Below are 27,803 nucleotides of genomic sequence, written 5' to 3'. Positions count from 1 at the left end.
GATAATATAATGCATATTCCATAACATTAATATCAGCAAAAGACTTTATCCTAAGTAAAAGGCTTGAATTAATAAAGTGCAAAAAGACCCCAGTGAGCATGCCTGCGAATAATGGGAGAGACCCTAAATTCATCCCAGTGCAGTCATGTTTGCCTTATCTTACCTGGCCCATGGAGAGAGTAGGACCATCTGCATTGGCAGGAACAAAAACATTCTCACTTTTGGTTGCTGATGTAGAGTCACTGCTTTTAAATGCCTTGCCCCATTCTTATCACCTAATTCCTAAAGCTGATCTTGGCTCTGGGCTGACTGAGGTTTTGGCAAAGATGCTGGGAATTTGACTTGGGCTAATCTCTGGGGAGATGTAATGTTTCAGAACTTTGAAATCCTTTGTTGTGAGGCTTTGTAAACCAGGTGGTGATTAAGCAGCTGGGGAGGATGGTGTTGTCCTTAGGGATAGATGACACCACTGGCCACATCAGAATTCCATTGACTATGAATCAGGGGAGTCATTGGGCCAGATCCACAGGGCAGCTACTTATAGGATTTGATTATCTGCTTCTTAGCTGGCAAAGGGCAAGAATGACTTCTCCCCTGGTATCTGTTTCCTTACTTCAGAGGTATATATAAATATATATCTCCATATATACATATACATATATCTCCATATATATATATATATACATACATACATATATATATGTATTATTGCTTTAAAATAGCATTTCTTTTTTTATTTATTTTTTATTTTTTTTAATTTATTTATTTATTAAGGATTTCTGCCTCCTCCCCGCAACCGCTTCCCATTTCCCTCCCCCTCCCCCATCAAGTCCCCCTCCCTCATCTGCTGGAAGAGCAATCAGGGTTCCCTGACCTGTGGGAAGCCCAAGGACCGCCCACCTCTATCCAGGTCTCCTAAGGTGAGCATCCAAACTCCCTAGGCTCCCCCACATATTTTAAACTGGCTATTGTTTTAGAATTAACATGTATGTAAAAGACAGATTTTTGTCTGTACATTTTCTTGTGTGTTCTGTTGGTTAGTTTGTATACAGTGTATCTAGATGTAAAATAATTATGTTTAATTTTTAAAATTAAAATTTTGCCACACAGAAAAAAAAGACAGATTTATTTTTTATTTGTCTTTATGGGATAACATAGAAGATGAAATTAGGTACAAAAGAACTTTTTCCCCTAGGCTGTTTTATTTTGATGATTGAGAGGTATATGAGAGACAAGCTAAGGTAGACAGTGTCTATAAACTAGAATCAAAGTGTTGAAAGCCATGGCAAAGAGATTGCAGAGGTTTCAAAGCCCACATCTGCTCTTTTCAGGGCACCCTGATTAATTTCTCCTGGCATGAAGAGATTTTAACAGTGAAGAGGGGGAAGATCAGAAACAGTCCACAATCTGAGTCTGCTTATGATATCACACTCAATTTCAGAAGGAGCGAGGACTTTGTCTGTCTTTGGTGAGCATATTTCTTAATAGTTGAACTTGCCAAAGCCAGCATATCCTCATCTCTACATTTCATTGTACTGATCTGCCAAAACACAACAGAATGCTGAACATGTGTTTGGGTGTTATTAAAAATTTGAATGTCTTTCAAAGATGAGATATCCCGTAAATAACGTCTTAGCATCGTTGAAAGATATGTATCTTAATATTGTATTTATCTTTATATATAGGATATATACATATATATATGAGATATGTGTAATATTTATATTAATCTTTTCTGTTTGTTTGCAGAAACAGTGTATTAACTAACAGGCATTTTTACCTTCTTAAAAATGTGAACAAACTGGTGGAGTAAGGATTATGGTCTGATAATTTGGCCAGAATCTTGGAGAACTGACCAAGAAAGTTTCATTTGACGCCTAAAATTACCCATATTTTAAGAATAGAAAGCAGAGGTTATCATAGTCACATCACATTGATAATTACTGCCTCTTAATGAACTGTTGTTCCCTTTATTAATATGTAGTGGTCTTTTATTTCTTCTAATTTTGAAGCTGACTTTATCAAATAGCAGAATAGATGCCCCAGCTTGTGTCAGCTTCTAATTATGTGACAGATTGACTTCCATCCTTTGATTCTCACTCTATGGGTGTCTTTACTCCTGATGTTTTTCTTCAGAACCAGCTCTGTCTAGTTTTGTTTCTAAGTCCAGTGAGCCTGTCTGTGTCTCCTTGTTGCTGATTGAAGAGCATTTATAATTAAGGCTATTACTGAGATATGTACTAATTCCTATTATTTTGATGATTACATTTCTGGTTGCCTGGATTATTGTTTTCTCTCTACTTTCTCATGCATTAGTGTTAGGGTTTTGCTGATTTACTGTGTTGGATGTGATAGAGTCTTACCTAGCTCACCGTTTTTGTTTGTTTGTTTGTTTGTTTGTTTATCTCTCTCATGAAACTAATTCTTTCTCTGTGTTTAATATTTCTTTTGGTATCTTTTGAAGCACTACCCTGGTTGTCATAAACAGCCTTGGCTTGTGATTGTCTTGGTGTCCTTATTTTTCCATCAATTTTGAATGAGAAATTTGCTGAATATAACATTCTTAGTTGTTAGTTGCTTTCAGTACTTGGAATATGTCATCTCCTGCTTTTTCCGTTTGGGCATGTCTGACAAGAGAGCTGATGTTATTCTGCTACTTCTGCTTTTGTTGGAGAGTTATCCTTTCCCCTCATGTAGCTTTTAATACTGTTTATTTGCTTTCTACGTTTTAGGAGATTTTATTTTATTTTTATTTAATTTTGAGAATTCCAAACATGAATACTGTATTTGCATCCTTTCCATTTTTCTCCCCTTCTTACCCCTCCCATGTTCCCCTACTCCCTCTCTAATTATTGACATCCTTTTAAATTATTATTGCTAAATATATATAATCTAAATCCATCCTGTCCTATTTACCATCTATCCATCCATCTCTTTATCTGTCTCTATCTATCTATCTATCTATCTATCTATCTATCTATCTATCTATCTATCTACCCTCAGGTACTGCTGAGTCTATTTAGCACTGCTCATATGTGCATGTGTTTCTGGTTGATCACTAAGGATTGGCTAACACATTAGGAAGCTCATCCCTGGAGAACACTGATTCTCCTTTTCTCAGCAATCATTCATTTTCTATAGCTCTTCATCTAGGGGTGAGAGCTTGTGAGCTTCCAGCCATCTAAGCTGGCATGCCCGCTGGTGATGTCATAATGCAAGTCTGGTGTATGTGACTTTATTGCTAAGGCTTCATGGGTGCAGCTTCCCTGTCATGTGTAGAAGACATTATCTCATCCCCTGGCTCTTACAATTTTAAAATTTCCTTCATCTGCCTTAGGTATAGGGGTTGTGCATTTTAGATGTATCATTTTGGGATGGGCACTCACAGCCAGCTATTCTCTAAATTTTGACCAATTGTAAGTTACTGTACTAGTTTCCCTCCATCTGCTGCAAAAAGAAAAGCTTCATTAATGTTGGGTGAGAGTTACAAGCACACACACACACACACACACACACACGCACGCACGCACGCGTGCACATAAGTCTTTAGAATACAGTTATAAATTATACTGGTTTAAGAAATTTGTAGTAGTAAGTTCTCCTCCATGGTCCATAACCTCACTAACCATGGGTAATTAGAAGTTTACAATGCCAGGCATAAATTCTCTCCTGTGGATCAAACCGTTAGTCCAATTAAATAGTCGCTGATTATTCCTAAAATATAAATGGCACTACAGCACCACTAGGGACATCTTGACATTTGGTCAATGTTGTGGTTCCTGGACTTCACAGCTGTGTAGGGAATATTGACTGGTTTTCTCCCTTGGCAGCTTGCATAGCATCTTTGGGTAAATGGAGAGGTAGCCTTCAGAAAGGGGCTTCCAGGTTAGTTTCAGATCAATTCCATGGATTCATAGACTTGGTATTTTGATTATGTCCTGGATTTCTGGATTATTGTGCTCATTTTGATCTCTTTTTCTCCTCACTGGTGCTTGAGTGTAGTATTGCTTTATCCCTGATATTTTTTCTTCAGCTTGATGGAGTCTATCCATGCTGCTTTCTACTGTGTTTTTTATTTGGTTGCTTGAGCTTTTTATTTTTAATATTTCTATTTTTTTCATCTAAAATATCAATTTCCTTGCTGACTTTTTCAAATAGGTTGCTGATTTTCTCATCCATTGTGATGAATTTGTCCTCTGTGTTGCTGACTTTCCTCTCTAGTCTTCCTCTTCTTTATTCTTTCTTTCCCTTACGAAGAACATTAGCAAGTGTTTTTTATAAACAAATGTGCATTTTAGCTACTGACTTGGAAGTCTAGCTGTCAAAAGGCCAAATAATAGATGGAAAAATCAGATATGGAGCAGGAAGGAGATAGAGTATAGGGGAGGAACATTAATACAAAACAACCCCAAAAGTCCTGATGGGTAAGAAGTTAGTTATACAGTCCAATAAATACCCTGCCTCTACAGAATGGTTAGTTTGACATTTACTTCAATGGATCGTCAATCAAATGGAACCGTATTTCCTTATCTGAATATATTTGGGTTCTGGATTGTGCTAAGTAACAAAAAATCACTTGTTTCTTATCTGAGCATCTTCATACTTTTACTAGAGTGACCTTACTACAGTCAACTCATCTGTTCTGAGGACTAATCTGTTGGTGACTCAGAAAAGATGTGGACTACAAAAAGGGGCAATTGACCTACAGCTATAGTTCAAAAACAAATAGTCTTTACATAAATGCAGAAAATGGCAGCTAAAGTAGCAGTGTGAAGGCTTTGACTGGAGTAGCATTAATTAAGCATTTTAGTTTAAAAGGTTTTCGTTGTTGTTGTTTATCTTGTGACCTGGAATGAACAAGCATCTTTTTGATATAACTGAATACTTAACCAGAGATTCTACTTAACACCAATATATGTGGAAGAGACCACTTTCTATAATTGAGCTGTACGAATACAAAATGTGTAGGGTTAATTAAGACTAATGTGCATCAGTGGGAAAAAAATGAAGAGCATTCATTAATTAGTCCTCTTTATGGTTACTTGTTAACTGTCAGAAAGCTAAGGGCCTCTCATGCAAGCCAGAATGAGTCATTCAAACTGATTTTCTGAAAAGCAACTACAGTGCTTTACTTCGATTTTCCCATTAATATTATTGTTGCTGGTGCTGTAGTTTTTGAAACAGCATCTCACATAGCCCAGACTGACTTCGAACTCCTGATTCTCCTGCCTTCCCTTCACTTGTATGCATCATCATTGCATGTGGCTAAGTAGGTAATATTTTAAGGCAGGCAGTAGTGTCTATGGGGCAGTAATGCTAATGACGATGAAAACAAAATTATAATCCTAATTAATTTGCTGAGAGTTATTCCCCATTTGCCATTATTAGGTTGTTTTATCTTGAATGGGTGCCCAGACACTGGAAAAAGTGTGTGTGTGTGTGTGTGTGTGAGAGAGAGAGAGAGAGAGAGAGAGAGAGAGAGAGAGAGAGAGAGAGAGAGAGAGAACTGGCTAGGCTGTGATTTCTTAGAGGTTAATAAATGTTGGGTTAGCAGCAATATACTTAATAAATCTGTAATTTACCCAGAATTTCAATTTATTTAATGGTGTTTAAAAATCCTGAATTGATATTTTTTCTTTGATCTCAAAAGATCCTACCTATCCCAAAAGCAATATTCTGACTTTGATGGTGTGGGCTTCAGGGAGTGTGCTAAGAGACCGAGAGAGCAGAAAGAAAAGCAGTCTAAGCGTAGCCTCAGTAAGGGTCAGCCCTCAGTGATAACTCACTTAGAAGCTTCCTTCCCATGAGAATTGGATGATTTGATCATTCTTACTTCACATATTACCCAAAACACTTAATGTGGGTGGGCTGGATTTTTATTTAACATGATTGTCTCAGGGGGGCATATAAAATTTAGACAGTATTTCCCTTCTGGGGCTAGGAGCTAAGAGCTTTGTTTATTTGTGTATCTCTACCACTTAGTGGGTTTGTTGTTCTGTGCATGCTAAAAGACATTAAGTGCTTGGGGAATAGGTTAATGATGGATGAGACGACCCCATTACTCTAGATAGAATTAATACTCTAACAGGTAGAATTCACTTTTATGTTAAGTGGAATATTATGTACAAACTTTCCTGTAAACTTGGGTCTTTGGGGCCATTCTGCTTGACTTTTATCTACCCCAGTGGCTATTGCTTGTACTTTTGTTTTCAGAGTATCGCAGCCTGAAAACATTTTTGCCAAGATTACTCTGATCATATTGAGAATGTTTAGATTGTGGTGGATTAGTAACACATCCCCAGCTTTTTCTGAATGTGCATTGGCAAGTACTATGCTAGGAATGTGGTGAAGAAACAATAGCTTTGTCCTTACTTCATATGTTTAAAATTGGGGATTCTGACTACAGAATATTGAACTGGAAGTCACCATCAAAGTTTTCAATATCAGCCTCCTTGTTATAAGAATCAGAACTCATACTGAGCTAAGGACTCAGAGCTCCCAAAAAGTGACCTAGCTATCCTGTGAGGTGGGTGCTTTTGTTAGCCACGGTTTGCATGAAAGGCAATTTAATTCTAAAGTGTTAGGTATATTTTTCAGGATCTCCCAGCTAGAAAGTAGTAGAGTCAAAATCCAAACCCAGCTTTGTCAGACTCCAAAGCCCGTCCAAAAGTACGGAAAGATTTGTCCACTTTTGATGGCGCTCTTCTGGCTCTAATTTGTGTGCACAGTTTGCAATGCCATGGGGCTTCTTCAGCAACACAATAGACTTTCTTTTAAACATCGCTTTCTTTTATAGAAGTGCTATCTTTAGGGAGGAGTTGCCTTATTTCTTGTTGCCTCCTTTCTCAAGAGCTCGTTCAAGCTCTGCCTTCAGTGACCATGGCCTGTGATCAACTCCTCAGCTACTCTTGAAGCTGCATGGAACACTTTCCTACTCCTACTTGTGGCTACAAGGTTGGGAGAAGTCAGAAAAGAAAATTATAGGGCAGAAGTCCCCTCACGTCCCGCTTTCTGTTTTGTTCTCTGCAACACAGATTGAAGATGGAGGCAAAGCAGCCTTGTCCCAGAAGATGCGGACTGGTGATGAGCTGGTGAATATCAATGGCACTCCATTGTATGGCTCCCGCCAAGAGGCCCTCATCCTTATCAAAGGCTCCTTCAGGATCCTCAAGCTGATTGTCAGGAGGTAAGGTACAGGTGCCGAGGCCATTGAAAAGTGCTTGATAGATAATAAAGCCTCCATAAAATGCCATCTGTATCATTATCATCAACAAGAGAGGTAGTTCATGGGGACAGAATTGTGCCGACAACTAAAGCAGAATGGTCAAAGGGCTGTTGGTTCGTATTTTGACACTGTCATATACTCAGTATACCTACCCCTTCAGATAAATGCTTCTTCAGAACTCAATTTACTCGCTATTCTGAGGACTCAATGACTAAAAACATATAAAGGTCTATGTAACCTAAGGTTTTTTTCTGTCTCCTCTGTCATAACAGTTATTGTTCAATCATCACATATCAACAGAGATGTAAAAGAATCCGACTGCCAGCCATGGTAGGCTCTTTGGAGGCTATAGCAAGCTCCAAGTCAGAAATGTTACCCTTGTATGGTTTCACACATGAAAAAAAGCATGTATGTGTCAATAAAAATTAATAATATAAAGACGCAATGAAAGGTTTCACAGAGTTCCTTGTGCTCGTTAAATAGATTGCTTAGACAGAAATTGATAATTAAAGAGAAAAAGGATTCAATAGACTTACATTCAAAAGAGGAGGGAAAATTTGAGCTAAAGAGTAGATAGAATTAGAAAAATAAACCATCAGAAATAGATACATTTTGGCTAAATGGAATTACACAGGCAAAAGGAAGGGCAGGGACATTATTGGGTGTAGTCATGTCAATGTTACCCTTTTTAAATTTTTTCTTTGTTTTTTGAGATTATAATGTAATTTCATCACTTTTGTCTTCTTTCTCCTCCCTCTAAACCTTCTCCCCTTGTTTGCTTTCAAATTCATGGTCTCTTTTTCTTTAATTGTTGTCATTGAGAGCAGGAGAAACAGCCTTCCCCAGGAATAACACTAATCAGTTATCTAATATCAAACGGTCAGTCCCAAAAAGATAGACATGCAAATAACACTATATGGACTTGAAAGGTTGTGTTTATGTATTTATGAAGACAGACAGACACACACACACACACACACACACACACACACACACACACACACACACACACACACACAATTTTTTATTGTGGTCCTGGGGATGGATAGCAGGGCCTCCTGATGCTAGCTAGGCAAGTGTGCTCACCATCTGAGCTCTGTTTACTTTTGTGTCTTCTTCCTTTTTGCCCATGTTTTAACCAGTCTCCTTTATTACTTGATTATCACTTTGACCATGCCTTAAACATTTCGTTTTCAGAAGTTCTACCTTTTCTGATATCATCATAATACAGAAATTATAATATGAACAATATCACTGGCTCTTCCTGTTTCAATTTATATCTATATATGGATGATTCTGACTCTTCTGTCCCAAACCATATAGCCTGTTTCCTCTTGGACATTTATATTTAGATGTGCCTATAGCGTTTCAAGTACAGTAGGTTGCTCCATGCCTGACACATTTATTCTTCACCAAAGCTTCCTATCTTGATGACACTCCAGCAACCAAGCCAGAAGGAGAGCTATCATAAATTCTTCTATTAATCTCATGTAACATTCAAACAATTTATCCAAACAATCTTTCCCTAAAACGTAACAGTTTGGAATTACATGGGGCAGATTATATAGAATTCCATTGGTTTATTGCATGATCTTCTGGTACCTAGTATTAAGCCATGCCTTTCCAGATATAGGCATCATGGTAAGTAGTGCCTTGTACTATATAACAGCTATATTGTCACTGATTTCATTTTATATGTAGGGTTGTTTTTCATATGTTAGGGATGGACTCCAAGGCCTTGGGTATGCTAGTCAAGTACTCTGCCATTGATCTATATCTTTACCACTTTGAATTGTTATGATTTATATTCTAAGTAAGACTTCATGGAGGGTTCACTTGGTAAAAGTTTTTGTTTAGTTTCATGAATGCTACTCCTTGGCTCTATCGCATAGAAATGGTAATTGCTTGAATAGTGTTATTATTATGAGGATCAAATAATTTAATTTACATAAAATTCCTCTTTACAAGTACTAGCCAAACTTGATTGAGCTTGGCTTCCAAGGTTAAGGTGGTTTGGTCATAGATGCATAATGGTGTATTGGGGAATTTCAGTCCATTCCCTTCTCTGAGGTATAAACGAAGCCTAACTGGAGTAGACGAACACTGTCAGAAGGGAAATGCATTAGAACTGTAATGTGCATTGTACCCTAGTCTGGGGAGTATGATTTGCTGGGAAACCAATTGGGGGTGGCAAATATTTAAACAGAAAACATGGCTCTTGGTGAAATTCTGATTGTAGAAAGACAGAGGCACTTTAGAGTGTGAATACTGACAGACAAGTTTCTGAGTTTAGTTCCACAAAGGGATGTGAAGATGCTGTGGTTTTAACCACTCACCCTCTCTTCTTTCTCTACTATAGCAATACTGCCATTACAAAACATCACTTAGGAGTGGCTCTAACTACATTCTTGGAGATAGCAGGGACCTTTGGTTTTTATGGGGTAAAAGGATCTATGGCTCCCAGGACCTACATTTTCTACCTTTTCAGCACCCCCACTTCAGCCCTTATTACTTGAGGCATTCCATGCATAATTATGAGATGATGCTGCCCTCTTGTGGAAAGCTTAACCTTCCCTATGGACTACTGGGGAAGTTAGTTCCTTCATGCTTAGTCCCAATTTTCCCTCCATCTTATGAAAACGGTCTCTGTTCTTCATAAATTAACACATAAAAGAAGTGTGATATGCTTATAGTTTATAAGTGTTCATCCTATTTTCTTAGACACAAGTGAAAGGACCTTGGTTTACATAAATCACTGACAAAGTTCCAATACTGGACTTTAGGTCTTGAGTTAAGTCCTTTGAAGATGGACATACAAAGAGACCTTCGAAAATGGCTTATTCTGAAAACCCAATCCAGCTTCTCTCTCTCTCTCTCTCTCTCTCTCTCTCTCTCTCTCTCTCTCTCTCTCTCTCTCTCTCTCTCCCTCTCTCTCTCTCTCTTCTCTCTCTCTCTCTCTCTCTCTCTCTCTCTCTCTCTCTCTCTCTCTCTCTCTCTGTGTGTGTGTCTGTGTGTCTGTCTGTGTCTGTGCGTGCACACACACGCACACGTGTGTGCAGGTGCTCACTTCCAGGGATCAAACCCAGATCCTTGTACATTCTAGGGAAGCACTTTACCTCTGAAGCAAATCCCCAGCGCGATATTGATTGCCCTTTAAATGATGGTAACTAAGTCAGAAATCAGGGTGTCATTGTCAAGCCACCTCTTGCCTCGCCCTCTAGTCCAAGTAATTTCAAGCCTTGACATGTCTAACCTGCCCTAAATCTCTGTTAGTTTGTCTCAATTCAATCACTCTTGATTTCTCACCTGTACTATTCTGAGAGCCTTCCCACTGGCTTCTCAGCATTCAGCTTTATCTCTTTCCAATCAATCCATGCTTCAAAAAAAAGCATCTGAGCAGGTCACTTTTCTACTTGAAAAAAAAATTAAAAATAAGAGCCATAGAACCAGGCTGTTTTCAAAAGGTTTAAATGGATAGAATGTTTAACCATATTAAAGACATATTCATAAGCAAATTCGAATATTTTGTTAATTATTGAAGAGTTTCGTGCATTGTAATTTGATTATATTCATCCTCTTCCCCATTTATTCCCAGCCTCCATTCCATACCCACCCAACATTGTACCTTCATGGATTTAAACAAAAAATCAATCCAGATGGTCCTGCCTATATTTTTGTGAGTGTGCGGTCGTCCACTGGACCATTTTTGATCTACCAGGGGACATACCCTTCATGAAAACTAACTTTCCCTTCCCTGCAAGCTGTCATTTACGACTAGCTCCTTAGCGAGGGCTAGAACTTTATGACTAAGTACCAGTTTTAACTAAAATAACAATATCTAAATATACAAAAAAAAACTTTTAGCAGTAGAAAAAAAATTGATGAAAATATCTGCGTTGAAGACTTTGACATAACTTAAGCATGAAAACAAAGAACACCGAAATGTAAGTACTTGGAAAATTTGAAAACCTAAGTTATTCATTATAATTAATAAAATTTTAAAATATGTTATAGGTAGTAATTCATTATTTTCAAATATTCATGGAAAATTTAAAAATGATTGCAAGTTATACTGCAGAAAATATATGCAAATTCTTAGTAGCAGAAGTGACATTGGCTTTATTTCTGACGATAATGTACAAATTTCCCAAATTTAAACAAAAATCTTTAGCAACTTTAATATAGCAGAACACATTTATATGCAAATATCAAACCAAAGAAAAAGTAGCAAAGTAATAAAAATAATAAAGTTGAGAGCATGACTTGTCAAAACTTTGAAATTAATATTCTGAAGTAAATTTATAACATTTTATTAAAAATGAAGAATGCAATTACATATCTAAGAATCCAATATAATATTGATGCCAAGAGCTTGATTTGGAGGACGGGTAAGATGGATTAAATAGATAAGCCTCTAGCAAATTTAATCAAGTAAACAAAAATGAATTATAAATAAAATTTAAATGGCGAATGACAACATCATAGAAGTAGTTTTTTGAATTAACTACAGATTACTGTAATTATACTTTAGGAAATCTCGAAATCACAGGGAAATTTAACATATCTACTTTAGTTTTAAATGACAAAATTATTGAAAAGCTCTTTAATAAAATGATCTGAAACGCTAAAGACAATAATAATCAAATGGGAATTCCCAGAAATATTTTAGGTTCATATAGTTTCAATCAGTGAGTGCCTTCGAAGTTTTTGAAATAACCCAGATTCTATTATAATGCTATAGACCTGAAAATGTTGCAGATTTATTCAGGTTGTTTTTGAAGCCAGAATCAGGATACTCTAATTATTGAGTTTAGAGGCAAAGTTCCTAAATGCAAGCCTATCAAATATAATTTAGAAATATAGGATGATAACAATTTATTTTAAATGCTAAAAGATTTTGAAAAAAGGTAAAATCTTAAGTCTAATACAGACTTAGAAATTAACATATGTTGAACTTTATTTAACTCTGTTACCAAACGGTAAAGTATTGAAATCAATTTAAAGGCGAAGTCAAAGAAGAACAAATTTCATGTAAAGTTAACAGTAGACCACAATAACCAGTTAGAAACTGTACAACTGTCACTTACAATCGGCCAAACACATAAAAACTCAGGAGTACCCTTAAGAAGAAATATGCATAACATATTAAGGACATATATGGATGAAATTTCAAAATAAACTTTCCACTGAAAAATGTACACAAATAGTTTTGATCATATGAACAGCTGAAAGATATTGCATAAAGGGATTTTTTTAATAGCTGATACAGCTCAGTGGTAGAGCACTTGCCTAGTATCTGTGGAGCCCCGGGTTCAATTTTCCATTCCCAGTACCGCAAAGCAAAGCAAAGCAGAGAGAAGAAAAGAAAAACTCAGTGGTAGAGTGCCTACTTAGCACAAGGCCCTTGGCGCTCCATGCTCGGTAGGAAAAAAAAAAAGGCTACTGCAATAAAATTTAGATGGGGGAGGAAGAAAAAGTAATGGATAAAAACACAAAAGGTATTGATAGAGTTTTTGTTTGTTTGTTTGTTTGTTCTAGCTGTGGTGACATATGTCTATAGGCCCAGTACCTGTGGTTGTGGTACTTTTGGGTGGTGGGAGACAGGAGGACCAGCGTTAGGTATATAATGAGGTCAAGACCAGCCTAGGCTACATGAGACCCTGTCTCAAAAAAGCACAACAAAAACTAAGAAGTAATTTAATGAATAGTATTTTCACTTACCCTAATTTAGTTATTCCTCTATGCTGTTGTGATATCCTGTAATTTTTGAAGTTCAAAGTAGACTTTATCACTCGTTTCCTTATAAATGTTATCATTTTCTCATTTGTATTTCCCACTTCTGCACCTGAATCCTAGTCATCTTTTCTATCACAATTCAGAATGTCAGACTGACAAATTTTGTTGTCCTTTCAGGTGGCCACATACTTTAGAGTCTTGGGCACTCTCAATCTTGAGGAATAAACACTTCTGTGTCAACAACTCGCTCTTCTGATTGTGCAATTGAAGTTGGCACCTCTCTCCCACATTTGAGATAGGACCTTATCCAGGGTGGTCTTGAACTCACGATCATCCTGTCTCAGCCTCAAAGATTGTGGAATTATAGGCATGCAGCACCATGCTTTTGCAAGCATTTGGGTCAGCAATTATTTATTGAATGTCAGCCTTTTTCTGCAGTCTGAATTCAATCGTGAATACCCACAGTCTTTCTTGACTCCGTCACTGAATACAGAATGTAATTTGTAACTATTATTTCAGTTTTTTCTAAGAAAGATACACAGATCCATTAGAAATTAATTAATTATACAATAGATTTTTACAGCTGGTGCTCATTAATGACTATTACTTAAAAACTTGTTACAAATGTATTTTATTGGATGCCACATTAGGTCTACTAATCAAAAACTCTTGAGTAGAGGGAGCTATTCCAGTTATGAATTTTACTAAGATTTCTAAATGAAAAGCCAGCAGTTTTGAGAACCACTCCGTGGAAGGCATCAGGCTCAATTCTCCAGAATCGGTAGAGAAAAAGTAACTTCAACTCTGCAGTAACAACTTTTCCATCTAGCTTTCTCATGCACCATTCTTTTCACTCCTGTTCTTCTACGTTACCAAGGCATCAATTCCATTTTCTCCGATTCTGTTTTCCTCCTTTTGACCTCTGTGTTGACTTTGCTGACTCTACTCATTCAACCTGTCCTATTCAGTTCAGTCATTTTTGCAACTACCACCTCAGTGCTAAGGAGTATATTTCTATGTCTCATCTCCCCCAAAATTCAGATTCATATATTCAGAACACCAATAAAGTCACTGCAGGAAAATCCAACAGGAAATTCAAGTGTAGTATGTAAAAATCTGAACTTTTTTCTAGCACTTATACTCCCCCACTGCTAGTAGTAGTTGATAGTACCATGGTCCAGACTTCCAACTGGTAACCGAGTAGTCATTCTTGACTCATTAATGTCTGTCACTGAGAGCGGTTTGCCCTTTAGATTGCCCCCAGAATCTTTACTCTTCTTTGTATTTTCTCTGTGACTACCTTAGTTCAGTCCCTCCTTATCTCTTCTTTGAACTATTTCATAAGGTTCTTCACTGTCTCAAATCTGTCTGCCAAGGTGGTGCTAGCACAGAGACAAATCTAGAATACAGATTCAATTCTATTTTCATCCCCTGCCAAAAACTTCCCAGTGACCTCCCTTGCCCAGTGGGCAGTAAGAAGAGTGAGCTATTTATTCCTATCTCTGCTCACACCTGCAGCTTCATCTATTATACCTTGTTGCTGATTTATTCTGGAGCAATGAAGTTTCCAAGAATGTCATGCTGATTATCAACTCTATGAGTCTTCATTTTCTACTTCTTACCAGAACTGGTCGTTTCCATTTCTTTCTCTGGACTCCTTCATAGTAGCATTCACAAGCTTGAAATTAGAGCCAAGGGATACCCATTTTAAGGATATTTTCTTTGACACCCTGGGGTGATTCAAGTAGCTCTTTTCTGCTCCTATGGAATTCTGGTATTCTAGCCATTATCTCAATGCATTGGAAAAATCTGCTAATGTATGTTTCCCAGGAGATTATATCAGGGCTTGGCAAGCCAGTCTAACCTACCACTTATTTAACATGTCCTACTGTGTTGTTATTTTTATTCTTTAAATATTTCATACATGCATATAATGTATCTTGATTGATTATAACCAACCCTCACTTTTCCCTCCAACTGCCTGCCCAGAAACTCATCATCATATCTTCCTCCAAATTTCATATGTTCCTTCCTGTATTTTCACTCGGAGTTGAGTTAGTGCTTTCTGTATGCATATGGGTATGAGATCATATACTAGGGCATGAGGAACCTGCCTACCAGTGGCCACACCTTCAGCCCCCCCCGCAAAGAAGAGTGACTCTCCATCTCCTAGCATCATCAGCTGCTAACATGACCCTAAGCTTGGGCTGGTGCCTCTGTAGTCCCTTCCCCTTCTACACTGGAATTTTAACTTGCTTGACCTTGTATAGATAGCCACATCTGCTGTGAGTTCATCTGTGCAACTGCCATATCATATCCAGAGGCCAGCATTTCGCCACATATCTACGTATCCTCTGACTCTTATATTCTCTCCCCCGCCCCTCTTCTGCAATGGTTCCTGATCCTCGGATGTTGGGGGAGGCCGCTAGTTTGTTTCTTGACCACCTTGACTCGAAATAATTGCACAGAAACTATATTATTTGTAATACTGTTTGGCCAATAGCTTAAGCATATTTTTAGCTAGCTCATATCCTAAACTAACCCATCTCCATTAATCTTTGTATTGCCAAAGGGCTGTGGCTTACAAGGTAATGTTCAATCCCTGGTGGCTATCTCCTGCGGGGCTACATGGCTTCTCCCCAACTCTGCCTTCTTTCTCCCAGAATTCAGTTTAGTTTTCCCTGCCTAACTCTGTTCTGCTCTGCTATCGGTCCAAAGCAGCTTCTTTATTAACCAATAAAAGCAACACATATACAGAAGGACTTCCCACACCACTCGGGAACAGGGAAATTGTTGATACAAGTATCCTGTCTTATGGTTGAGCACACACAGGTTCTTTTTACTCAGCATTTTCAATAGTAATGAATCTCTGCATGAACTATGACCCATGCAGTAAGAAACTTCTCTAAGGTTAAAAGCAACACAAATCTATAGATATAAATATCTATATTTTTTTGATAGCATGACCATTCAGAAAAACAGTATCAATAGTTTCTGCCCAAGGGCCTATGACTAACCTAGACATGGGTTTTCACCATGTATACATTAACCAGGTATGAATTCCCTCCTGCCGGGTAGGTCAAAAGTCTAATCATGAGAGTCTTGCAACTATGAGACCAGTGTACACATCTTGCCTGGTAAGTCAGTATTGTAGCAAGCAGAGTCCAGCACTGTATAAAATCATTGTCTTTTCTCCCGCAGCCTGCATAGTATCTTACAGAACTATAGAAGTTAGCCAACAGAAAGAGAGTTTCCTTGTTAGTTCAAGACTGATGTTCTGTGTCCTGCAACAGAAGTATGTGATGCCTTCAGCAATATGGTGTTACTATCTAGTTATAGAGGGTAACTTAAAGCAAGTGGTAATAGCATATATTGTTTGGAGTGCCTCTGGGATCTCCTTGACCAATAAATCATAGGCAAGTATAACCCATGTGGTTTAGAAATTTTCTTACCCCGACTATAAGAGCCATGAAGCGGTGAGGACTGTCTTTATTAATTGTTGTGACTTTATCATGTAGTGCTATAGCCACTTCCCTATATCAGGCTGTGTGCAATATGTTTGTAGGATTTCTATTGCTGTGAAGAGACACCATGGCCATGGCAAGTCTTATAAAGGAAACATTTAATTGGGGTGGCTTACAGGTCAGAGGTTTAGTGCATTATCATCATGGGGTGACATGGCAGTTGCAGGCAGACATGGCGCTGGAGAGGGAGCTGACAGTTCTACATCTTGCACAGGCAACAGGAAGTGGTCTGCCTCAGTGGGCATGGCTTGAGCATATATGAGACCTCAAAGCCCACCTCCATAGTGATACACTTCCTCCAATAAGACCACACCTACTCCAACAAGGCCACACCTCCTAATAGTGCCACCCGCTTTGGGAGCCATTTTCTTTCAAGCCACCACACATATATGTGTGTGCGCACATGCGCATCTGTGCATGTGCACATTTGTGTATATAAAAATATATACTCATATATGTTATATTTTAATATTTATAAATCTCTGAATCTTTCCTTCTTTTCTATAGCAGGATGTAGATAATAATTCTTCAGTCTACCTTAGTTTATAAAACTTAAATATAAAAATGGATATATATATATATATATATATATCCCTGTTCCAAAGGCTCAAGGACCATTGTGGAAGAGGAGCAGAAAGTTTGTAAACCAGAGGTCAGGTTGGACATGAGCAGAGCAATACAGTATCTCTGTACATGACAGAACCTCTGCCTTCAGGACCTCATAGCAGCTGTGTTTGCTTGCCCAGTTGCTGCCCAGAGTCAAGTCAGTCCACTTTCCAGTATGGAATAGGGAGGGGATCATTAGGTCCCAGCACTAGTTGAGGAGCTATTGACAGTTTATGGCTTCTGGGGAAGGCAGAGTCAGTTTTCTTTAAGGGTGTGGCCCTGGATAGGTTGACCATCATGAAACCATACCCAAAAGAATATGAGCAGTACAAAATTGGATTCAATGAATTATAACTAAAGAAGATAAGATTTTAGGTGGGATGGAGGGTGGATCTGGGAGAAATTGGGAGAAGAGCAGGAATAACAGGATCAAACATTATATGCATGTATGAAATCATCAAAGAGTTAATAAAATATCATATTTTAGAACATGAATACAAAGTATTTTATTTATACTTATGTAAATATTTAGTACCTGGCCCTATATAAGTAAATTTGCTGGTCTCTGACAAATCATTTTCAGAAAAAGACTGAGACTCCATATAATAGTTAAAAAATGCAAGGATTTTATGCATGCCAGGCAGTCAATGGCAATGATCAACAAAACCTCAACTCTCCCATCATTTGTCTTTGCTATGTTGTTCCTCAACCTAGAGAGTTTTCTACCTTTCTTTGCTAAACCAAAGACAAGTAATACACCAGAATGAAGGGACTATGTTGTTAGAAGTACCTGCCATCACTGTTTTCCATAAGTCTACTGTATTGTCCTCCATAGCTCTATTGAGGCTTACAGTGCAGAAGGGCTTTCCTACAGCCATGAAACTCAGAATAATGAAGTAGTACTAAATGCTGTAGTTTCTGTCTACCAATCTGGCTTTCTTTCTAATGTTTCTGAAGTTTTTCACATTTGCTACCTCCTCTAGGGAACCTTTCTGCTAGAGAGACAACTCCTTCCTATACCTAAAGTAAGGTTGGGATTGAATCTGTTACCTTGCTTGACTTGTCTTTTGCTAGTTCTTCTTTTATGAAATGGTCTACTTTTGGACACAGAAGAGTGCCAGATCCTTCTCCCCAGCATTTACGTCTTTCTGAGCTCCAGATTTCCATTCCAAGATGCCCATTGCCTCTATCCTGATAGCTCATTATTTTTTTGTCTATGGCATCATTCCCATCTCTATACATCAAACTCACAAGTATAGAATCTTTTTAATTTCTTCTTTATCCTCCAAGTCCTTTCTGAGCTCTCTCTGCAGTGTTTCTAATATCCATGTCATCCATCTCCTTTGCCTTCTTCCTACTACTGCCTGGGACTCATTACCTCTTATCTGGATGCCCTCCAACCCATTCTTTGCACTTCTGCCAAATTAATCTTCCTAAAGTACATCTCAGTATTTATTTCAATCAGCAATAATTGTGCTTCGGGTAAACCTCATGAGTTATAAGAGTTCTATTGTGCCAGCCTGGGTCATGTAATTCCCTTTCTCAAATGTGCCCCAATTGTCTCCAGAAATAATACAAGTACTCTGTCCTAGATTTTATGACCCTCCATAGCTGGATCTACATGACTTTTTTCTATCTTATCTTCCTGCAATCCAAAGAGTATGACTGTCCTTTGCACATTCTTTTACCTGGGCTGTGGCTTTTATTGTCCTCTGCTTGTGAAATAACTTCTTTAATTCCTACTCTCCATTATTCAGATACTGTCAACTTATCATCTTCCGTTGTCTTGTTTCTTTTTCTCCTAATTATACAAACTTGCATGGACTCCTCCCATTTTGAAAATATATTTTCACTTTTTTTTTTTGGGGGGGGTTTTCGAGACAGGGTTTCTCTGTGGCTTTGGAACCTGTCCTGGAACTAGCTCTGTAGACCAGGCTGGTCTCGAACTCACAGACATCCGCCTGCCTCTGCCTCCCGAGTGCTGGGATTAAAGGCGTGCGCCACCACCGCCCGGCTATTTTCACTTTTAAATGTATTAAACTGATTAAATTTTGCCCCTAAGCTCTACTAAAATCCATGTCTTTTTGAGTCTCCATAAACATAGATAGTTCACAGTGAAGCCATTTTCTCCACTGTGATTTTTATGTTTAATTGGTCAAGCCCTGATCATTTTGAGTTAATTATTTATTTTTTATTTTTTTATTCATTTTACTTACCACCACAGTTCCCCCTCCCACCTCTCCTCTTGCTCCTTGGCCACTTACCCCCAACCCATCCCCCATCTACTCCTCCCAAAGGGTAAGGCCTCCCATGGAGAGTCAACAAAGCCTGGCACATTAAGTTGAGGCAGGACCAAGCTCATCCCTCCTGCATCAAAGCTGAGCAAGGCATCCCACCAAAGTGAATAGGCTCCAAAAGGCCAGCTCATGTACTAGAGATAGATCCTGATCCCACTGCTGGGACCCCCTCAAACAGACCAAGTATACAACTGTCGCCCACATGCAGAAGGCCTAGTTCAGTCCTATGCAGTCTCTAAAGCTGTCAGTCTAGAGTTCATGAGTTCCTACTAGCTTGGTTCAACTGTCTCTGTAGATTTTCCCATCATGATCTTGACACCCCCCTTTGCTCATAATAATTCTTCCTCCCTCTCTTTGACAGACTCATGATTTTGACACCCCCTTTGCTCATAATAATTCTTCCTCCCTCTCTTTGACAGGACTCCCAGAGCTCAGGCTGGTGCTTGGCTGTGGATCTCTGCATCTGCTTCCATCAGTTACTGGGTGAAGGTTCCATAATGACAGTTAGGATACTCACCAATCTGATTAAAAGGAGGGAAGGCCAGTTCAGGCTCCCTCTCCACTATTGCTAGGAGTCTTAGCTGGGGTCATCCTTGTGGATTCCTGAGAATTTCCCTAACATCAGGTTTCTCCCTAATGCTCACCCACTCTGTCCCTCCCCCAACTTGACCATCCCCTTCTCTCAGGTTCTCATTTCCCATCCCCTCCCCTGTACCACTGCTCCCACCCTGCTCCCAGTTTACCTAGGAGATTTTACCTATTTTCCCTTCCCAGGGCGATTCATGCATCCCTGTTAGGGTCCTTTTGATTACCTAGCTACTCTGGAGCTGTGGATTTTAGTCTGGTTATCATTTGCTTTACATCCAGTATCCTCTTATGAGTGAGGCTATACTGTGTTTGTTTTTCTGTCCCTGGGTTACCTCACTCAGGATGATTTTTTTCTGGTTGCATAATTTGCCTTCAAATTTCCAGATGTCCTTGTTTTGAACAGCTGAGTAATACTCTATTGTATCAATGTACCACCTTTTCTTTATCCATTCTTCAGTTGAAGGTTATCTAGATTGTTTCCAAGTTCTGGCTATTATGAATAATGCTGCTATGAACATAGTTAAATAAGTGTCCTTGTGGTGCTATGGACATAGTTAAGTAAGTGTCCTTGTGGTATAATAGAGCATCCTTTGGGTGTATATCAAAGACTAGTATCACTGGGTCTTGAGCTAGATTGATTCCCAATTTTGTGAGAAGTCACCATACTGATTTCCAAAATGGTTGTACAAGTTTGCTCTCCCACCGGCAGTGAAGGAGTATTCACCTTACTTCACATCCTCTCCAACATAAGCTGTCATTTGAGTTTTTGATTTTAGCCATTCTGACAGGTTTAAGATGGTATCTCAAAGCCATTTTGATTTGCATTTCCCTGATGCCTAAAGATGTAGAGCAATTCCTTAAATGTCTTTCAGCCATTTCATATCCTTCTGTTGAGAATTATCTGTTTAAATCTGTACACCATTTTTAATTGGATTACTTAGTATTTTGATGTCTAGTTTTTTGAGTTCTTTATATATTTTGGAGATCAGCCCTTTGTCAGACATGGGGTTGGTGGAGATTTTTTACCATTCTGTAGGCTGCTGTTTTGTCTTGTTGACCATGTCCTTTGCTTTACAAAAGCTTTTTAGTTTTAGAAGGTCCCATGTATATATTGTTGCTCTAGGTACTTGTGCTGCTGGGGTTATATTTAAGAAGTGGTCTCCTGTGCTTCCTAAAAGGATACTTCCCATTTTCTCTTCTATCAGGTTCAGTGTGGCTGGTTTTATGTTGAGGTCTTCGATCCACTTGTACTTGAGTTTTGTGCACAGTGATAGATATGGATATATTTGCAACTTTCTACATCTTGACATCCACTTATGCCAACACCACTTGTGGAAGATACTTTCTTTTATCTATTGTATAGTTTGACTTCTCTGTCAAAAATCAGGTGTTCATAGGTGTGTGAATTAATGTCAGGGTCCTCAATTCAATTCAATTAATCCACGTGTCTGTTTTTATGCCAATAACAAGTTGTTTTTCTTACTATATAGCTCTGTAGTAGAGCTTGAAGTCAGGGATAGTGATGCCTCTAGAAGTTCCTTTATTGTACAGGATTTGTTTTAGCTATCCTGGGTTTTTTTGTTTTTCTATGTGAAGTTGAGTATTGATTTTTCAAAATCTGTGAAGAATTGTGTTGGGATTTTGATGAGGATTGCATTGCATCTGTAGATTGATAGGATTGCCATTTTTATTATGTTGATCCTACCTACCCAAGAGCATGGAAGGTTTATCCATTTTTGATAGTTTCTTCAATTTCTTTCTTCAAAGGCTTAAAGTTCTTGCCATACAGGTCTTTAACGTGTCCTGATCATTTTTATCTCCTGAAAATTTCTATTTCCTCTTTCTCATTTGTACAATGCCACAGCATCTTAACAGTACCTATTTTTAGTCTTATTCTCCTTACTACCTGAATATAGTCTCTATGCTACAATCAGAGTCATCGTTTAAAGTGTAGCTCTAGTTACAAAGCCATTACTTGTCAAAATCATTCAAGTTTGCCCATTGATTCAGAAGAAAATCCTAACTCTCTACCATGGTTGAACGGGCCTCTTAAGATAGAATTCTCCATATGTCCACTGGCTGTGCAAAGACTTTTCACTCAAAGTTACAGCCACTTTCAACTATTTGTACTTCTCCAACTATTGCGTCATTTCTCATATCTCTTTGCCTTTTCACGTCTTGCTCCTTCTGCTCAGAATCTTGACTGTTGCCTTTTAAACTTTGCTTTGCTTGCTTTTACTCAACACTTAGAACTGATCCAAGCTTTAGCAATTCTGAGCTCTCCTTAGCCAGTACAGCCTTGAAATGTATTATGTTTTCTCACAAACACAACACCTCTGGTTTCCTCTATCTAGGGCTGTGACAGCATGTGTGCTTGTCACAAAATCTCTAAGATGGGCACAATCTATAAGATGATCATTTTTGTATCTTCAACATGCCGATCTAGTGTCTAACAGGATTATGTGCTGACTACCCACTGTATAGCTAAGTGAGTTGAACATATGTGGCCAAGCAAGGACAATGAGAGCCACTGTTGTGAAAAGTAGAAGCCAAGAAGAATATCAGGGGTGTTGGTTTGATAGGTATCCAAATACTTGAAAGTTGATGTTGGGAATTCAGTAAAGATATGTGAATCAAAGATAAGTCCAAATTTTCCTAACAGGCTAGATTGGGTTATAAGACATTAATTTCAAACATAGTTACATGAAGTTGAACTTATTCAGTGGTGAGCTTTGCACTTGACTCTTTATGTCTGTTAAATTAAAATGAAGGAAAATAATTTAATTTAGAAAATGTAGAGCTTGAACCTTATAAGACTTTTATCATAGGCGCTTGTAACTATGGTTCTAGGATATAGAAAAAAAGTTTGTACTTAGGAATTATATGGGAAGTTATTAGAACACATGGTAGTTCAAGCCACTGGGATTTTCCAGAAACAGAAGCAAAAATAAATAAATAAATGCAAGAGGTCTAGGTACTTGTTGTTTGGTGACATATTTATTAGCTAAACACAGGGAAAAGATCCTTTCATTAATTAATATGAGAATAATTAGTAGACATGTACTCTGTCTGTGCCAAGTACTATTGTGGGAACGGAGGAAAAAAAAAAACACTAAGAAACAAACCTTTCATCTGACCTTCTAGTGGGGATGGATGAACAATTCTCACAGAGAAGCAAATATATACTCCCAGTTAGTTATAGGTGCTGTGAAGGAAAATGAAGAAATGTAAGAGCACGGAAATGGGTTAGATAGACATGTGCTAGAGGCAACAGGGATAGAAGGGACTTTAACCAGGTCAGGGATGATCCTTTTGCAGGTGGTGTGTGTGTGTCCTGAGTTCAATTCCCAACACCCACATGGTGTCTCACAACCATCTGTAATGAGATCTGATGCCCTCTTTTGTCATGCAGACACACATGCAAATAGAACACTCATATACATAAGTAAATAACTCTTTAAAAAAGAATTCTAAATGTGTTGTAATTGGAGGGGGGATGTTGTTAAAGGATTCCAAACAGGATAATGATGATTGGTTTTCTAACTAGAGATGATCATTCTGGTTACTGTTTGGAAAGAGACTATAGTAGGAGAGGGAGGAACTGCAGTGATTCAGAAGGAGATGGTGATGGGTTGACTCAAATTTTACTCATATCAATCTTAAAATTAGTAGGATTTAAGATTGGTTTTAGAGGACTTGCCAGTGGATGAAGTATGAGTTGGACAGGGTTGTGGCCGAGAATGAATAGGTAAGGAATTAAATTTTCCTTAGTTTAGGCTTGAATAACTTTTAAATCCCAAATATAAAGTATCTAACTGCTAATGAGGCTGATTTAGTAGAGACAGATAAATTGATGTTCTAGAAAGGAAGAAATAATTATGGCAGTAAGATCTTTAGGAATATTAGAACAGAAGTCTAAAAAACTTTGGTAAAAGTAAGCGGAATTCATCTACTGCATTAGGAGGCAAGGAAGGGTAAATTGGTGACATGAGAAAGAGAGGCTTCTCTATTCATTGCTTCTAGTTAACCAAATCTAAGGGGTTACCATCAGCCTAGAGGGAGAAAGATAGAGGAAAAGCAATTAGAGATGTACGAAGAGAAGTAGAAGAGAGTGGTGTCATGTTAACCAAGGGAGAAGGAAGGAGCAGCCCATCAATCACGACTGTCACATCAAATATTGCAGTCAGTTAGATGAACGCTGAAAAATAGACTACTGGGTTGCATAATTCAGAGGTTATTAGTTGGCGCTGGCAGAAAAGCTTTCATTAACACAGCAGGAGCAGGTTCCGTGAATGAATGCAGTATGAGTGAGCTGAACATGCAGCTTGGGCTAGCACTTCCCTAATATCCACAACACTGTCGGTTCCATCTCTAGCACCCTCTCCACAAAACCCAGTGAACTGAAGGTGAGGAGTTGTACATGTAGACAGTGTTTGTGGTATGGAGGTGTTAGGTATCGGGCATGATTGGGGAACACTGTACCACTGAGCTGTATCCCAGCTCAACAGTCCTTTTAGAAGTGGGGAGAATCAGAGGTAAGTGCTGAGAGGAATCTACTTATATCGTCTTTTAGACTGTGATTTTCCTGAGGAAGAGTGGCATACCAGAGTCATATGGGCCTTCTCTACTATCCTGTCCAAGATAAGACACTGCTGGTTTCCAGCAAAGGTTGAGTATGAGAGTGAATAACTGAATTCACAAATTCTGTGCCCACATAGAATCAACTGAATCTCCTGCCGAGTCCTTTGAGAAAGCTGTCTGTTGTGCTTCCTTCCATAGATGTGCTTAGAAAAATATCTCTAAAGACACGCTAAAGAGCAAAACAGTGGAAGAGCCAAGAGGTGGTTCAGATGCAACCTGGGGCCTCTAGAGAGGGTAAACATCTGGAAAGGCTGACCCAAGAACTGCCAGAAATGAGTTGGTACTGCTATGAATAGAGTAGGAAATATTGGTACCCAGAAGTTGAATTGAATTAGTTTCCTTTGAGGGTAGCTTAGCAGCCATAGAAGAGAGGAGAGCAAAGTATGTATAATAGACATTAGCTGTATTTGAAGAGCAGAAATTCATCAATAAATAGGAAATGCATGGAATGAGATCAGGGTAGATCAGATCACAACTAGATGAAATCAAGACAAAGGCTATTTTAGCTAACTCTCAGAGAAACTGAATTTTGACAGCAAAAAATACTGCATTGTAGGTTAAACTTTGAAAAGAAAACCTGGAACTCTGCCACTGAGTCATTTTAATTATTAACAATTAGACAGGACAATGTCATTGAAAATAATGTAGCATAATACAAGGAGTGGTTTTGCTCTGTTCCCAGAGGGGTAGACTGGATGTGATCTAATAGCTTTTTCCTACACTAATTTGGCTGATTGTGTCAGAGAAAGAAAAAAACAGGTTGATCATTTTGTTTGTTTTTCTTCTGTTGAATGACTCACACTTGACCACAGGCATATATAGAAAGAATTCCCATTGAGAGGAAGATAACAGAATGCATAATAGGAGTCCAGTAGACTGAAAGAGAGAACTCCCCAAAAGTTGAAAAATTAGCTAGAACCGTGAGCTATTTACCATCCAACTCCAAGCTTTGGCACCAATGCCTGGGTAACAGCATTTGATGATTGAATGAATTAATGAATGGTACCCTGGGAGAGAACGCCTAGGAAAATCATTATAAAATGATAATAAACTGATAGGTCAGACAGGTTATCTCTCTGAATCACCTTCTGGTTTCATTTTTAATTATTTCTTCTGAAAATGAAATTAAAGAATTCAGATAATGTACTTGGAATCCAGCATCTTAAGATGGATTAGCTTTTTCGCCTCTTATTTTTTCCAACCCATCCCCCTACATAAGTCAATGTTTCTGTTTGTTTTATCACACTGAGAAGAAAAAAAAATATGCTTTTCTCTTAAAAGTCACAGATATTGATATTAAAATCGGTTTAGCTTAACATTAACCAATAACTGCAATCAATTTTAGAGTAATTTAAAAATATTTCTTTTATTTTTTGAGATTATAATGTAATTACATGATTCTCCCTTCCCTTTCCTCCCCAAATCCTTCTACTACCCCTCCCTTCTCTCTTTCAAATTCCTGTTGTCTTTTTTCATTACTGCTGCTAAATGCATACATATATGTATATAGCCACTACCAGGAATGGTAGTATTTCAGCTCATTTTTATCAATGTGCCCCAAGTCAAAGTTAAGATAAAATGACAGTATTCTCCTGGCAGCATATTTTTATTCTTGGAATTTGTTCACTATTCCAACTACCCTAGTCTGCCTCTTTTAGTGAGTAACCATCCTTCCCACCATGTTGGCCACAGCTGTTAAGTTAGCGGTTCCCCTAGCCATGGCTGTTGACACTAATCAGTGGGAAGTCCAAATTTACCTGTTTGACTGCCTCACTCTCAAGTTTCCTCCGTCTGTTATTTTTGTCCTCACCAAGTAGACAGAACTTATAGAAAACAAAGAAAGGAAAGAATAACTTCATTAAGGAAGTGACAGCCCAAAGTACAAAAACTTCGATTTTCTTTCTTTCCTTAAACAAGAGATGTTTTCAGCTTTTTTTCCCTTTTGCATGTCTTTTCTTCCTTCCACTTTGGAGCTTTTAAAGCTACAGATAGGAGACACCACTTTAATTTAGATACAATAACCGGACTTAATTAACATACCAGACCCACTCATTTCCTTTAACAACAGTGTCCAACACATTTGTTTCCTCTGAAATGCTTTATTTTCCCAGAGGCTCATATCCCTTGCACAGAACAGAATGTTTCAAAAAACAGTTGAACAGTTTTTTATCTGAGAGGTAAGTGGTCCTATCACAACTATAAAGATGGGTGCAGAAAATTTGGTGAGCAATCATGAAGGTACTATAAAACTATCAATGGAGAGAAAAGCCATTCAAATGAAAGCTTTGTAAATGAATCAAGATTATTCAACCTGAAGAGATAATGTTTTCAGAGCCTTAGAAAAGGTAGACACTCACTCAAATGGTTTAACAAACACAAAGCAAAAAAATCTCACCTACTACATGTTCTAACCACAGGTAGGTTTGTTTTACAAAATAGAAAAGCCAGCTCTCTGCTTTCTTTTAGAAAACCATCTCACTGTGTAGTCGAGGCTCCTCTTAAACTCACAGCTTTCTTTCTGCTTATCTGAGTGCTAGGATTATAGATACAGCACCCTGCTCAATTTGTTCTTTACATATTTGCTTTGTAAGACAGGAAGAAGTGATTTATGAGCTGCTTTTAAGTACTGAAAATATTCTCTAGAAAAAAAAGTATTTGTCTTTAGAAGGCCAGAAATTGATTCCTATGGTGTCCTCTATTCCCCCATTTTTCCTAATCAACCCTAAGGCCTCCCAACAGCCATTTTATTCTCTACAAATCTTTTCCTTGAAATCAACACCAGAAACACAATTTAGTGATGTGTACAAGAGAATTTTTGTTTTCCTTTTCTGTTAAAGATGGAAGAAATAGCAACATTTGTACCAGCAGAGATTTTAGCCAGATCTGCGGGACTTCTAGTCAGTGATAATGCACTAAGGAAAGCTATGGAATTTTCTTTACTGACTTCAGCAATTTATTTTCTCCCCAGGGAAGGCTTACTGAGACAGAAGAGAAGGGAGTTGGCAGCAGTGACAGAGAAATGAATTAACTACAACCTTTTCATCTCTTCTTTAAGCCAGAGTTCTCTAAACGTTGATGTATTGAAACTACGTTTGTGAAGGCTAACTGGAAAGCAGTCAGAAAAGAACTCTGGACTTTTCTCTAATAATTGATCAAGTGTTTTCTCAGAGAGAGAGGGGAGAGAGA

The 27,803-nt window shown here is 38.2% G+C and overlaps 1 protein-coding gene across 1 annotated transcript in view; it reads left to right on the top strand.

The window, feature by feature from the left end:
- The first annotated feature begins 7,034 nt into the window (after positions 1–7,034).
- The window catches only part of LOC121444348 (protein Shroom4-like), a 97,986-nt gene continuing 77,217 nt past the window's right edge, over positions 7,035–27,803 (top strand). Inside the window, exon 1 of the mRNA XM_041646165.1 lies at positions 7,035–7,186. Within this exon, the coding sequence (XP_041502099.1) occupies positions 7,071–7,186 (116 nt within the window). The 5' untranslated portion in view covers positions 7,035–7,070. The remainder of the gene's footprint in view (positions 7,187–27,803) is intronic.

The sequence above is a fragment of the Microtus oregoni genome, unplaced genomic scaffold, assembly GCF_018167655.1.
Source record: "Microtus oregoni isolate MIOR12 unplaced genomic scaffold, Mior012 000121F_001, whole genome shotgun sequence".
Taxonomy (NCBI): Eukaryota; Metazoa; Chordata; class Mammalia; order Rodentia; family Cricetidae; genus Microtus; species Microtus oregoni.
Note: the sequence above shows the minus strand (reverse complement) of the source record. Positions and strands in the feature narration are given on the sequence as shown.